This window comes from Indicator indicator, chromosome 15, assembly GCF_027791375.1.
Source record: "Indicator indicator isolate 239-I01 chromosome 15, UM_Iind_1.1, whole genome shotgun sequence".
Lineage (NCBI taxonomy): Eukaryota > Metazoa > Chordata > Aves > Piciformes > Indicatoridae > Indicator > Indicator indicator.
The window spans coordinates 13,917,568-13,932,317 of record NC_072024.1 but is presented as its reverse complement, the minus strand read 5'-3'; the positions used below and the strand labels follow the sequence as shown (position 1 = coordinate 13,932,317).

At 47.2% G+C, this 14,750-nt stretch overlaps 1 protein-coding gene across 1 annotated transcript in view; it reads left to right on the top strand.

The window, feature by feature from the left end:
* The window catches only part of NCKIPSD (NCK interacting protein with SH3 domain), a 52,835-nt gene that overhangs the window by 34,433 nt on the left and 3,652 nt on the right, over positions 1 to 14,750 (top strand). The window contains exons 6-10 of the mRNA XM_054387614.1: positions 3,485 to 3,655; positions 4,827 to 4,913; positions 6,335 to 6,473; positions 11,513 to 11,593; positions 13,047 to 13,175. Coding sequence (XP_054243589.1) covers positions 3,485 to 3,655; positions 4,827 to 4,913; positions 6,335 to 6,473; positions 11,513 to 11,593; positions 13,047 to 13,175 — 607 coding nt within the window. The remainder of the gene's footprint in view (positions 1 to 3,484; positions 3,656 to 4,826; positions 4,914 to 6,334; positions 6,474 to 11,512; positions 11,594 to 13,046; positions 13,176 to 14,750) is intronic.

The window sequence follows — 14,750 nt, the reverse complement described above, 5'->3', positions numbered from 1 at the left end:
GAAAGAACGCGTGTGAAAGGCCTGTCCTGGAGAGCTTGGCTGAGCTAAAGTCAGGCACCTCTCTTCACTGTGTTTCTTCTGGGTTAGCGGTTGCTGAGGGGCCTGGCAGTGTTGACAGCAGTGCTACCAGGCCTGGGGTTTGCAGATGGTGCTGTAGTGGGAACAGTTTGTTTCCCAGAGGAGAGGGGAATTCCAGAGCAGTCCCCTGGAAAGGTGTTTAGAAGCCTGCTGTGTGGTTTACTCAAGGCAGATCTGGGCTCATCTGGAGGGAAACTGCTGGTAGATGTGTGAACCCAAGGCACTGGTGATCCACCATGCTTGCTGATGTGGTGGTGGGGAAGGAGGTATGGGAGAGGGAGAGCTCAGCAGAACAGTAACTGAGCTTACATGGCATCTTTGACCACCTCTAAGCAATGTGGATACGATGAAATTCCCAAAATGTTTCTGGGATGCTCAGGAGGTACAAAATCCCTGCCGCAGTTCCTTCTGCTAGGCTGGGGGAAGGGAACTATTGAAGCAGTGAGATAATGCCAAGTGGCATTGTTAGAAATACTGAAACCTCCCCCTGCTTATAGACTCCTCAGCAGATTCCTGGAAACGACCATATGATGAGGCTGCAGGTTGAAGTAGCTGCCAAGATGTTTAATAAACAGAACCCTGACCCTGGTGGGCGGGCTGAGAATGGTGCTGAGAGTGCATTAAGACAGTGCATAGTGTAGTTACATCAGTCAGGTTGAAGAGCTTGTTAATGGATTGATCTCATCCAAGTCCATTAGAAGCTTGATGCTCAATGGAGTCATAAAAGCTGCAGATAGAAGGATTGGAGGAAGCAGATTAGTGATAAGAGGCTGAAGAGAGTGATCATTAAAACGAGTACTCATTAAAATGCCCAACCAAAAAGATGTTCCAGCAGTGGACTGAGGTAGGACCAGCCCTGCTGCACTGCTCTGGCAAGGAGGATGTGAATAAGATATATACATGGAGAACCTGGTCCCAGGTGGCTGGGATACACAAGGACAGGCAGGGGACACTGCAGTGTTGTAGGTTCTTCCTAAAGAGAGAAGGAGGTGGCAAGACCAAGCAAGTCTCTTAACTAACATATTTACTTGTGATAAATCACCACTGACTGGGAGATTCTGTTGTGTTTGTGCTCAGCTCCTGAAAGCTTCCATCCTCTGGTTTTCTGCTAGGCCATCCACAGCTTATGGTGTTAACCAGCATGCTCCTTCCTTTGGTATCTGCTTGACAAAAAATACATCCTGAGAAGTGACAATAAAAATACTTTCTTATGCAGTTGAAGCACTGAAGTCCTGTTAGTTCACACCCCAAATACCCTGACCCAAATTAACAACAATTCTGTCTCTAAGGAAGTGGATGAGACGCTCCTGTTAAACCTGGAGTGGTTTTCCCAGAAAGGGCTGGAGGGTGGAAGCCGTGCAGGAAGGATGCTGCTCATGCCATGAGTGTGCAGCTGTGACATCACCATTGACACAAAGTGCAGGCTCCTGTCTACCCACAAAATTGTTCTGCTCTGCTTCTATGTGAATGTCTGCTTTAAAGGCTTGCTGCCCTTGGCCACACAGCCTGCCTGTTGGAAGGAGCTGTGCCAGGACAGGGCTAAGCCTTCTCCAGGTTTCCAGAAGATGCTGTACAGTTGCAGGTTGTCCTGGCTGGTAGCAGGCATTTCACAGTGAATGACCATGGCTTGTCACTGTGTGCTGCAGGACAGCTTCATACAAAAATTAAGGGCTTGGTCTCAGTGAGAAGGTTTTCCCTGTTCAAATTTTTCATCTCTGTTTTCTTCCAGCTTGCTGATCTCTTGCTGCTTGTTGTCACTGCTGCCAAACCCTTGTGTATATAATTTAAGTTCTGCAAATTAGTGTTTATCTCTCTTAATGGTGCCTGGGCTCATCACCTGTAATCAGCCCAGTTCTGTGTGCTGGTCCCTCCTTTGTTGCCCTGCTTTCTAGAAACCAGGTAGTTCATATGTGATATACTTGAGAAGGTTATCCTAAACTGCCAACCACAGCAGCTGTTGGAGCAGGTTAGCTGCTGCCTGACTTCTCCCTTCCCTTTCTCAAAGGAGAGGAAAAGTGTAGGATAGACAACTGAAGAGTGGAGCCTTTGTGACAAGGGTTATGTGTGAGGCAGAAGTGGTGGGAAAGCAGATGACAGCAACTGGAAAAAGGAGGATGTGCAGTAAGATTTGCTGAGTTTGCATCGTAGCTACAGGCTTCAGAGCTGCTGTGATCAGTGGTTGACATCTGCTGTTTGGAATAAAGCAGAACCAAAGCAGCCCAAGATGAACTGATTCCCATCCTTGCTGCAGAAGATGGCAGACGCAGTATTAAGCATTTGGCATGTAGAGTACTGTGCAAGTATTTGCTCTTGAGTCAAGGGTTAAAGGAAGATCTGAGGTTTTTGAGCTGGAGGAAGGGCTGAAGGAAATGTTTCCTTCCTGGAGGTAGTTCTGCAATATGGTGGTTTTATGTCCCAGGACACATCAGTTTTATTGGAAGTGATCCTGAAGCTGTGCTCAGCTGCTGCCTGGCAGCAGTCCTGGCCTGTACAGGCTGCTTTATTTTTCTCCACTCTGAGGATGATTTTCCTACAGTGTGTCCTTTAAAGGGCTCCTGATGCCTGCACCCAGAAGGAAACCAGCACTTTACTCGTTTTGTGGGGAGGTAATAGGGCTCTGAAGTCTGATTCACTGAAGTCAGGTTGCCCTGAATTGCTTTTCTGAAAGCTGCAGTGTGTTTGACTGTCTTATGGGTAGGACAAATGAGGGTTTAGCTGGCACAGTGTAGTCGTCTGGCCAAGAGTTTTGAGCTTTCCTTTGAGTGTGCTGAAATGTGCAGAGTGCTGTGGTCATCTGAGTTGGCTTCTTGCCCTAAGTTCCTCTCTTACAGGAAGTGGGAAGTGTCCTTACCTCAGCATTTGTCTGCCTCAGGACAGGCTGGCAGTGGTCTGCAAACACCCTCTGGTTTGCTCTGAAGGGAAGTGGAGAAGTTAGTGGTGTGCATGTGTGCTAAGAGGTTGCAGTTATGTGACCTAGGAGAGACTGAGGTACAAATTTCCATGGCTTTGAAAATGTTGGTTTGTCTGGATCAGCCTTAGCTTACTGAAGCAGTAAGGAAAAGAGGTGTAGCTTTCTGTCAGTGAGGTATCTTGGGTCCTTCAACATCCTCTAGTAGGATGGTAGCAGCTTGGATTTAAAGACTTTCTGACCATGCACTAGTTCTGGCACCTATTGTGATTCATTCTCTGCAGTAACTGTAGCCTGATACAAAGGAGAGGAGGCAGGAAGAGGTCCCAAAAGTATGAGAGCTGAAATAACATATCTTAAACTTGCTGGCTTTTTGCTGCCAGCTCTTGACTGAATGAGGCCAACTGTCAGTCCTGAGACAAAGATTAGAGGAAACAGGCACCCAAACCGCAGTTAACTGCCAGGACCCCACTAACCAGTGGTTTTGCTGTCGTGCAGAATCTGAGCGCAGGGCTGCCCTCAGGACAGATCTGCCATGATGAGCAGAGGCTGGAGGTGATCTTTGCAGATCTGGCCAGGCACAAGGACGATGCTCAGCAGCGCAGCTGGGCGCTCTACGAGGATGAGAATGTCATCTGCTGCTACCTGGAGGAGCTGCTTCGCATCCTGGTGAGTAAATTTCCTTCTTTATAGACAGAGCAAACGGTCCCAGTGAAGTTGCTTTTCTCTGACCTCCTTCACCCCCCTGTTCCTGTTGGGTCTGCTGTTTCAGGAGGTATAGGTTTCTTGTGCACCCCTTACTGCCCTGCCCTTCTGTGTTCGGTCTGCAGTGCTCTTCATCTGCTTTACACTCCATCCTACAAAGCTATTTGGAGAACAGTTACAGAACCATTCTTCGTGGTAGCTGTGATATTTACCTGTCACAGGAGAATATAAGTCCTCACCTCTAAAACTAAAATCTGTCATCCTGCAGCAAACCTAGAACTTTGCTGTGAGTGTTGTTGCACCCCTAGGCCCATACAAAAATTACTTCCATTTAAAACATCTTGCTCAGAAGTACTTGTGGGGTGAGGACTGTTAAATGTAAAGAAACCTCCTTGGTTGTCTTGAAAATGTCTTCAAGTGTCTTCAAAGCTGCTTCTGTATCTCTCCACATCTGTGCATACAGGAGAGGTACATCCCCGTAGTGAGCAGCAGCAGGAATTACTGTCCCAGTGCTGCCACTAGAACGTGCAAGCCCATCTGTGTATGGGGAGTGTGATGGTAGGAGAGCTGCCACTCAGTGCAGTGGCATGGTCTGTGTTATGGGTGCCAGTGTGGGGTTTTCTCTGGCAAAAGCAGAATGTGTTTGCTCTGATATAAGCAGAACATGGGTTTTGTGTAATAAACACCAGTGTCTTTGTAACTCAGTGTAAGACCTGTACTGCCTTGCTGTGGGCCTGCAGGGCAAGGCAGAGGGGGAATTTGTGCAACCTTTTCCTCATAGTCTGGGGGTGGGAGGAGATGTACAACACTTCTCAGGATGAGAACAGTGCTGGAACTGCCCTGTGTAACTGCATGGTGCACTCGTCAAGGTGCTGCTCAGGTCATGTTTTTTTCAGCTGATTTCAGCCCAAGACATGCTGTGTGGCAGAGACAGTTCTCAAGAATTTCTTTTGATGCAGAACCTGCAGGGTGGCCATTATTGAGCTGGTTTTGTGCTCTGCCTTCGTTTTCTTTGTGAGATGGTTGGGCTGGTGCTACTGAGATCCGGAAACAGCTGGCCTCCCTTGAGGTCACCTTGAGAGCACCTTGCAGCTTTGATGTGCCACTGGTCTGACCTGTTAATTCCTGCTTCCAGACAGATGCAGATCCAGAAGTTTGCAAGAAAATGTGCAAGAAGAATGAGTTTGAATCTGTTCTGTCCCTTGTGGCATATTATCAGATGGTAAGGTGGCAGAACGCATCAAATCTTCCTGAGTTTTCCCTGAAGATGCAAAAGAGCAGGGTTGCTATGATGAATGTGTGTGAGGTATTCCCCCTGGATAGGGCAGTTCTGTGAACTCGATGGAGCACATCCCTTCTGAGTGCTGTCTCAGTCAGTGCTGTGCTTCAAGTTGTATGAAGGAGCAGAGGATGGTGCAGACTTTGAAGCAGAAGCTTGCACTGTGAAGGGTAAAGCTTACTGCTTTTGTTAGCTCCATTGAGGGACAGAACTGGCATTGCTAATATCTAGAGGAAGGATTTCCAAGGATGCCTTGAGAAAGCTGACAGGCTGTAACTGCTCCTCTTTTAATCAATGCACTCCTCTGCATTAGTAAATAGCTTTGCTTAGGAAAGTAGGTTGTGAGTAGAAGCCTTGGGAGTGAGGAAGAAAATCAGTATTCAGAACAAGAAATGTAAGTTTTGCCTTCAATGCCTATGTGGTGTTGCTTTCCCCTGCTCCTTCCTGGAACGTGCTCTTGTAGGACTCTGTGGGGTTGGCAACTTCTCCCCATCTTGTCCCTAAGTCGTCCCCAGCTACAGCACATCAAGCTTTGTGGCATTTAGCTTTGTTCTGGCACTTCTGTGTCAGAACCCAAAGCTCATCATCAGGAGGCTGTAGTGTATCTGGCAGAAGTGGGAAGGCAGGCTGGGCATAGTGGAGGTTGCTGGCTTTCACTGCCTGCTCTTGTCTGGCCAGGATTTCAAGGAAGCCTGATCAGGTGCAGAGAGAGCAGTTGAGTTTCCTGTCTTGGCTTCTGTCGTGCCCACTGCCAGGGCTTGGCTCACTTCTGTTCTTTGAACCCTGGAATTGTTTGCTGAGGCTGGAGTCTGAAGGTTACCCCAGTGCCAGAGCTTCCATGTGGGAACCGCAGGTTGAGGATCATCATTACTGGAATCTCTGCATGTCCCAAAACTTTCTGGTTATGCTCCCAGAACAAACCTGACAGCTTCATGGTGCAGGAGCTGCTCCCATCAGATGCTGAAGAGGGTTTGCAAATATTGTGTTGTCAGGAGATCTCCTTCAGAGCAGCATTCACCACTGTATTCAGAGAATCCTGGCTAGCCAGCAAATTAAATCTCTCTTTGCTGGGGGTGGGTATAGTTTCTTGATGGGGATCATGCTCAGTGGATTCAATTGAGCATTTCAGATCTGAGCTCTGGCTGCCACATGTCCTCTGACCACACATGCCAACAGCCTGTAGCCAGCCCAGATGTGAATGTTACTGTAAAACAAGCCCTATGGTGTTGTTAAAAGCTAGTAGAGCTTCTGGGTTCACTGTCACCCTGGGAAGGTCTATGGCTTCCCAATAGTGGGAACTTGTAGCCAGTTCTGTCTCTGCCCTCACCTGGGACATGGTTTCATCTAATAAATTGTTTTTTCAGGAACACAGGGTGCCCTTACGGCTGCTGCTGTTGAAGTGCTTTGGAGCCATGTGCAACCTGGATGCTGCAGTCATCTCAACACTTGTAAACTCTGTGCTGCCCATGGAGCTGGCCCGGGACATGCAGACCCACACACAGGGTGAGCCAGAGCTGCTGTACTCAGCTCCCTAGGAACGTGTCTGTTCACAGCAGCACCGCTGCCTCCTCACGGCCTGGCTGCTCCACGTGCCCACTGCTCTGGGGAGAACGGTGTCTGGGTTTAAAGTTATTCAGTTATACTACAGCTCTGAGTGGAGAATGCACAGGAGAGGATCTTTCAGTCCAACAGTGCAAGGGTTAGTAGCTCTTGAATGTGCCGTTAAGATCTGCAGCACTCCTTGCAGATGTCTTAAAGCACGTTTTGAGCTGTTCCAGTTTTGTTTCATGATGCTGATAAGAGACACATGCAGGAAGATCTCTGCAGCTTCTTGTAGGCAGGTTTTCTCAGCTGGCTACAGCAGGTCTTTGTGGTATTTCCTGATAGTGAATGAGATGTGTGCTGATTAAAGGAAAGGTTTCCTCTCCACCAGTGTACTAAGAGAGATGGTAGTGCTGTTAAAGTTGCAGTCCTGGTCCTCTGCAGGTTAGTGCCACAGCCCTACTTCCTCCACCAATTTGCTTCCCATACCCAGGATTTGCCTTCATGTTCCTTCTACTTCAGGCTCCTGCTGCCTTTTGCTTTGCTCCCTGTTTTGAAGTGAGGCAGTAGGCCACCAGTGCTGGCAGTGACATAAACTACTCTTTTCCTTAGGGGGATGTTGAAAATCCATCGTTTGTGCTACTTGTGACCTACAATTGAAGTAGCTGTTGAGTGACCATGTGGATCAGGTCAGAAGAGCCCCAGAGTACGGAGCCTTGCTGCCCAAATTGCAGTCTGCAGCCTCTTGGTTTGCTGTGGAGGGTGTCACGGAGCTGTGGAGAAGTGTAGTTTGGTGATGATGGTGTAGGGATTGACAAGAGTGTGCAGAACAGGAGCCATCACACCCATTTCATGTGAGCCAAGTAAATGTTCAAGATGGCCACTTTGGACATGCATAATAAATGTCTCTGTTTGCAGCATCCCTCCAAAAACTGTGGTGGCTAGGACTAATGGGGCTAGTCTGGTGTCCAGAAAGTGCCATGAGAGAGGAAATCAAGCAGGAGGCTTTGTGCTTATCTTTGCTTAGAGGCTGTGAAGTTCAGGCATTTTAAAGGTAGGGAGTGCTTGAAAAATCAGTCATGTTTCAGGGCAGGGCAGGGCACAGCACCAGTGCTGTGGTGCAGGACTGAGATCATTGTGCCTGTGCTGGCTACCCTTCTTCTGCTGCTGCTTATCAATTCTGTGCAGTGAACTTATCACACTGTTGGTGTTTATCTGGTTATGCATGAGATGCTGCCTCTCTAGGCTGAGGTTTTACTGCCCATGAACCAAAAAAACACTTGGTTACACTGTGGCTGTGCTTCTGTGGTGATGTTAGTCACGATTTCGTGCTGCTAAAAATAAACTTTGGCGTGTATCCATCACTGATTCATAGAGATTGTCTCCAGTTGAGCATCTTCTGCACCATGCTTGAACAGGCTTCAGTCTCGTGCTCTGTTCTCCATGATGCCTCTGTGCAGGCAGGGTGAGCTGGTCACCCTTGTTACTCCCTCACTGGTCACAGTATTGCTGTCCAGGGCATTTTGCCAGGAGCTGCATCATCCTAGATAGCACTGCCAACAGCCTCTTGATAGGATGGAGCATCAAGCTCTGATCTAGGTGACTCCTGCACATCTTTGCTATCTCCATGTAGCCCTTCTTACTGAAGCTAGCCTATCTCCCCACAAGTGCTAGCTCTGCTTTGGGGACCTGAAAAGCATTGCAGTGCATGTTGGTGGAAAAGTGGCTCTGCTATGTCCTTTGAATTGCCAATCTGCAGCATCTCTCTGTTCCCTAGCTTGGTCTCAAGGTGTGGGGCTTTTCCCTCCTTGCTGTAATTACATGGGCAATACAGTCAAAGGGTGAAAGGTTCTTCCTTTGCCAATAGATTGCTTTCGGTTACAGGATCCTCCATGTCCTGATCCTGTGCTACCTTCCTTGTGCTAAGCTCATGGCAAACACATGCAGCATCCAGTCCTCTTGACCTTCACAGCAGGGCTGCAGAGAAGTAACCATCCTTGACCCAAAAGTGTCCTTCAGGAGTGTTTTAGGGCATTGGTAGTTCCCTCCTGTTTTTCTCGTGTTTACTGCTCCATGTCCTGCCAGCAAATGGCAAGCAGTGCCTTGTGTGAAAACATGACCTTGAATCCTAGAATGGCTTGAGCTTATTTTGGTACCAAAACCTGGAGAAGAGCAGCTGATCTGTGACATACTGTGGAATAGCTAATCCCTTCTGTGGATGGCAGGGACCAAAGCAATCGGTGCCAGCACTAAGCAGCTGGGGAGTGCTGAACTGGCTGCAGTAGCTCTGTGAGATCCCTTCTGGCTTGCTACTGATGAGCAGCAGAGGCAGAAGCTCTGTGCATGGATGCTAGGTGCCTTTGATGAGAGAGCACTTTACCCTGGAGCTGGTGCAGGCATGTTGGCTGCAGCCCAGTTCTTCTGCCAGATGTTTGAATCTTACTGCTTCTGGACAGCCACTTCCCTCTGCTATGGCTAGCCAGCACATCTCTCAGTGTTAGAAGAGCTTATAATAAGCCAGAGTGAGGCAGAATTAGCCAGAACAATTCCAAAGAAAACAAAGATAATCCAGTCTGTAATCATGACTTTCTCCCTTGTTGCAGCTCAGTGTGTATGCAAGCCAGCTCGTGGGCTCTTTTCATTTCACTTGCAGACAGTTGTTTCTGCTTCCAGTGCCTAAGTTTTGCACTGCTGTGTTTAGAGGTTGGAAGCAAGGTCTTTGGAGGTTTCTGAGAGATACCTTCCATACATAATGGCAGTTTTTTTACCAGTATCTCAGCACTCTTTGGCAATGCTGGTTGGTGAGCAAACAGCCACATCTCTCCTGCCCTTCATGGCCACTTGAGTGATGCTTATGAGTCTGTCGTTAGCAGAGTCTGTGCTTCAGGAGAGTTGTATTAATGCTGTTTACTCTCTTGCAGCCATTGGTGCTGCTGTAGAATTAAAAAAAAAATAATAAAAGGTGCTTTGTCTGGCAATTACTCTGTTCTTTAGTATGGTATGTCTAGGATGAGTCTTGCTGCAGCTGGGACATTCCAAGAGCTTGTGGTCTGTGCTGAGTGGGGGCACTTGGGTAACTCTGGATTTGCCCCAACTTAAGCTTTCTGCCTGGTTTCAGTCTTCTTTGATTTGACATCCTTAGGCAAATACACGATTAGCCACCTAGCAGTGAAGTCTGCTGTCAATTCAGATGGATGGACATCACTTACTGGCAGATGGGACAAGGATGTGTAAAACTATCCTCCCTCTTCCCACCTCTAATCTCTTCGTCCATATTAGCTGTGGCCACACGTTTATCACTGGCTCCTGGTTCTCACATCGTTATTTCATTGTTCCTGATGTCATGAGAAAATATTTTTGTTCATTTAATCCTTACTAGGAACATGGGAACAGCAGGTCCCTACGTTTGCCTACTGCAGTATCCTGCCTCTGATACACAACTCCTGAAGCTGCAGAGGAAAGAATGAAGAAATCATGTGCTGAACAGTTTGGTTTTCTGCCACAGTGAGCTTTGGTATCACTGACACCTTATAGCTGAGAGCTTCTTATATAAGTATGAATTATATTTAAGTCATTGAATATCCTCCCTCTCTGTTTACCAAGAGTAAACAGCAGCTTCCAGCTTTCCCTTGTTGCCATATGGTCTAGAGTGTTCTCTTACAAACTCTTAATCTTGTTAATGCTGTAGTATCTCTGGTTAAGCCCCAGATGATCTATTTTTTTTACTCAGAGTATTTGCTACTTGAAAACCCGGGCATCTTGTGGAACTTTGACAAAATCTGCATGCTCTTTATCTGTAGAGGCTTTGCTCACAGAGCTGTTTTCCAGGAGCATGAGGCTGGAACGATTTGCTAGCATTTTTTTCTCCTGTGCTAACAGTAAATTTGAGAGCTGCCAAGTGTTGCAAACCCTTTGGCCAAGTCCAGGAGTATGGAGTGACAGCAAAGGCATCAGCCTGTGGCCTCAAAACAAAACTGCAAGCTGCAGGTGCTTAGAGATTTGTGCATAGAGAAGTGAAACGTCTTAAAGGGTTTGGAGGGGATAGCAGAACCAGCACATACTGTGAAACAGTTCTGTGGGAGAAGCATTGAAGGGGCCTTTTTTCTTTTCTTTTGGTCTTTTTGTTTTGTTTTACAAATGCAACTTACAACATGCACCAGGTGCTTTCTGGCAGATGTGGTTGAACTTTGTTTAGCCACCACGTGTGGTAACCTACTTGATAACAATAATGTTCCTTTTCCTATCGTCTTCAGACTTGCTGAACTGGAAAAGAGGCTACATTTGATGATGACACAGATCCTATTCCATGATTATTTCCTTTTATTCAGCAAATGTGTGTTGAGGTGTATCCATTAATTGAAATTCAGGAAAGGCATTGGCTGTGGTTCTGTGGAGCATAACTACTGCCAGTGAAAATCGTGTTGGACTAGCAGGTTGTGGGATGTACTAATGCTGGAGACATGTGTGGCCTGGGAGGTGGGCAGATGCACAGCCCCAGTCATGAGCAGTGATCTGATCTCCCCAGAGACCTCTTGTACCTCCAGGCAGAGCTGAAGTAGCAAAAGTGGAGCAGTGGAGGGATGGTAACAAGCAGCATAGCTGTCTGGGGGTGGTGTTGGTTGGAACAGGCAGTATTTCAAGGTGGCCAGATGGATGCTTTTTCTGGGTTCAGTAATTACATAACTATGGGATGTGTCCTGGGACTGTGCAGGGGAGGTGGTTAATTATTCAGATCAAGTTTTGCCAGATCATCTTAAGTAGAGGAGATAAAAATCAAGAATTCTTCTTGTGATTATTTATAAATTGCTTTGGTAATGTATGGCACAAAAGGCATGGGAGGTGCTTAAACAAGGGGAACAAAACCCTTACAGCTCAGTAAACAGGGAACAAGGAGCACTCCTAATCGGTGTTACATGTCTGTATTAAAAGTGTGACTTCCTAGCTGCTAGCTGTTGTTCCACATCCTCAGAAGAGCTAATGGCAGGACCTTTATCTTGCAGATCATCAAAAGATGTGCTACTCTGCACTGGTGCTGGCAATGATGTTCTCCATGGGGGAGCCCCTGCCATACCATCACTATGGTAAGACCACCTTATGCACAGGGCTTGATAGAACAGCAGAGCTGATGTTGGGACCTCTGGGGCATGCTAGCAGACCCAAGGAAGGGACCTTTCCTGGTGGCCAAGGTGGGGACAACTAGAGGAAAGTCCAGATGAGCAGGGCAAGAGTAAGGTGTGCTCTTCATCAGTAGTCTGGCTGCCAAAACACCAGGATGCAATGTCAGTCTTCCAGAGAGCAGCACAAATCTGGGTTAGAGCAGTGGAGGGCTGATGTCATGCTGCACAAGAGGTGGATTTGTCCATCACTGTGACTAAGCAACATTTTGTTTCACCTCTGCCCTGCATGGAAGCATTCATCTCTTACTTGCCTTAGAGATGTTATGTCTGCTGATGAGCCTGAGAGCCCAGATCACTCCATGAACAGCCACTAAAGCTGTCAAATGCATGATAGGGCTTCTTGCTGGTCTTCCTTCTAACAGGACAGTGCAGCCCTGTGCATTTTAAGCCTTTAAGGAAAGTGGAGATGATTAAGGGTGTTGCAGTCAACTGGGAAGTGCAAACATTGTGCCAGATCTGCCTGTTTTATCTGCTGTCCTTTCATTCCAACCTTCAGCCAGAAAGCTTCTTCCTCAGGCCATGGAACAGGTTGCCCAGGGAGGTGGTAGAAGCCTCATCCCTGTAGGTTTTTAAGGCCTGGCTGGATGTGGCTCTGAGCAACCTGATCTAGTGTGAGGTGTCCATGGCAGGGGGATTAGAACTAGATAGTCCTTGAGGTCCCCTCCAACCCTAACAATTCTATGATTCTATGTTGTGTTCGCTATATTTGGGAAACTCTGAGCTCATTTTTCCTTGAAATGCAGTAGAGATTTTTATAAGCTTCTCCTCAGCAGGTTTGCTTTACCACCCCAGTAAACACATACAAGATTTAAGCTGCTGCAGTAGAGACTGTGGAATGAGCTTCCACACCTCCTGCTTTTCTCTCCTCATGTCACCCTAGCAATTATTTCGTGCAGGTGGACTTATTTGCATGAGCTTCTCTGCTTTCCTAATGGCTAAATTGAAAAATGTGTAGTTACTGATGATCTGGGTGATGGCTCTTTTTTAAACAGATGGATTAAACCAGTGGTCAAGAATACAAATCCCTTCCTACCTGAAGCTTTCATTGGCAGTAGTACTGCTGCATCAACAGCTAAAGCAGGATTTGGTGTTTTATTTACAAAAACAAAAAAAATTGCCAATGGGGGACCAAGTTTCAGTATTGCCCTCCATGGTGGATAGTTCTGTGAGCCACTTGTCTCGTGCACAAAGACACTTCAGTGGTCTCCCTAATCCACTTGCAGGGTTGTTCGTTCCCTGGAGACTGACACTGGCACTCCATTAATAGGCATAAAAGCACAGAGAAGTGGCTTACATGGTCCCTTGTTGCATGGTTTATTTTCACTGTGCTGTAAATGCCCTCTTTCTCCTCGTGCAGAACATCTCAACTCTCAGTTTGTGCAGTTCCTACTGGATGTGATCGAGGATGGGCTGCCCTCAGATACCACAGACCAGCTGCCTGACTTATTTGTCAATGTCCTCCTGGCTTTCAATCTCCACATTCCAGGTCAGTTGAGTGCTGCTCTGCTCTACCTTGGCAAGAATTCAGTGGTCCAGAGCAAGACTGTGAAGAATGGAGAGAAAGAGAATCTTACTGGGTCTTCATGGGACTGTCATAACCTCTCTGGCTCCCCTAGTCTCTTGCAGTGCATTGTGTTTAAATATTGTGCAATACCCTTGAACATAACAAGGTCTGAGAGACCATGTCCAACCAACCAACTGACTCTCTGGGGCATAGCAGCCCAGTGGATGTCTCTCTGTATTTCCACACTGCTGGGTTGCACTTGGATATGATAGAATCATTTTATTGGAAAAGACCTCTAAGATCATTGAGTCCAACCATCATCTAACTCTAGATAGTCTGGTGCTAAACCATGTCCCTTAGCACCTCATCTCTGCATCTTTTAAATGCCTCTAGGGATGGGGATTCAACCTTCTCCCTGAGAAGCCCATTCCAGTGTTTGATAACCCTTTCAGCGGAGAAGTTTCTTATAATACCCAGTCTAATCCTCCCCTGGTGTAAGTACAGGCCATTTCCTCTTGTCCTGTCTCATAGTACTAGGGAGAAGAGACCAACAACCCACCTCCCTACAGCCTCTTTTCAGGTAGTTGTAGAGAGCAGTAAGATCTCCCCTCAGCCTCCTTTTCTCCAGACTAAACAATCCCAGCTTCCTCAGCTGCTCTTCATAAGATTTGTTCTCTAGACCCTTCACCAGCTTTATTGCACTCCTCTAGACCTGCTCCAGCACCTCAATGTCTGTCTTGTAATGAAGGCCCTAAAACTGCAGAGCACTTGAGGTATAGCCTCACCAGTACAGGGGGACAATCACTTCACTGGTCCTGATAGTGACATTATTCATGATAGAGGCCAGGATGCTGTTGGCCTTCTTGGCTCCCTGTCAGTCAACACCCCCAGGTCTTCCTGTACTGGGCAGCTTTCCAGTCACTCTTCCCCATGTGTTGCATGAGGTTGTTGTGACTGAAGTGCAGAACCTAGCACTTGGCCTTGTTGAATGTCACAGAGTTGGCCTTGACCCATGGCTCCAGCCTGTCCAGGTCCCTCTGTAGAGCATCCCTACCCTAAGGCAGATCAACACTCCTTCCCAGCTTAGTGTCATCTGCAGATTGTGCTCTCAGTCCCTTTGTCCAGATCATGAGTGGAATTAACTTACAGGCACATCTGACTGGGGAGAGAAAATGCTTCAGCCGACAGTTCCCAATACCAGTCTAGAAAGAAAATCCTCTGCCTTCTGTAGGTCTTGCCAAACCTTATGCTTAGCCTTCTGCAGTTCTTGAAGCTCAGTCAGTGTCAGTGTGTTGGCAGCAGGCTTTTCAGTGTTGGCTTGAGCTGCACTCTCTCCTGATTGCCCTCAGTTACTGCTCAGCTTCCTAAGAACAGACGATACTTATGGTCCCTGCAGAAGGGCGTTTGCCCTCTTGATGCCTGTGAGTTTTGAAGTGTTGGCAGATTGGAGAGTAGCTCCAGGTCCTGCTAAGAAAGGCCACTCCATAACTCAGAATCTCCTGTTGTTCCAATTGTCTTTAATTACTTCCTCTTGTTCTGCTTCATGGCTTTATCCTT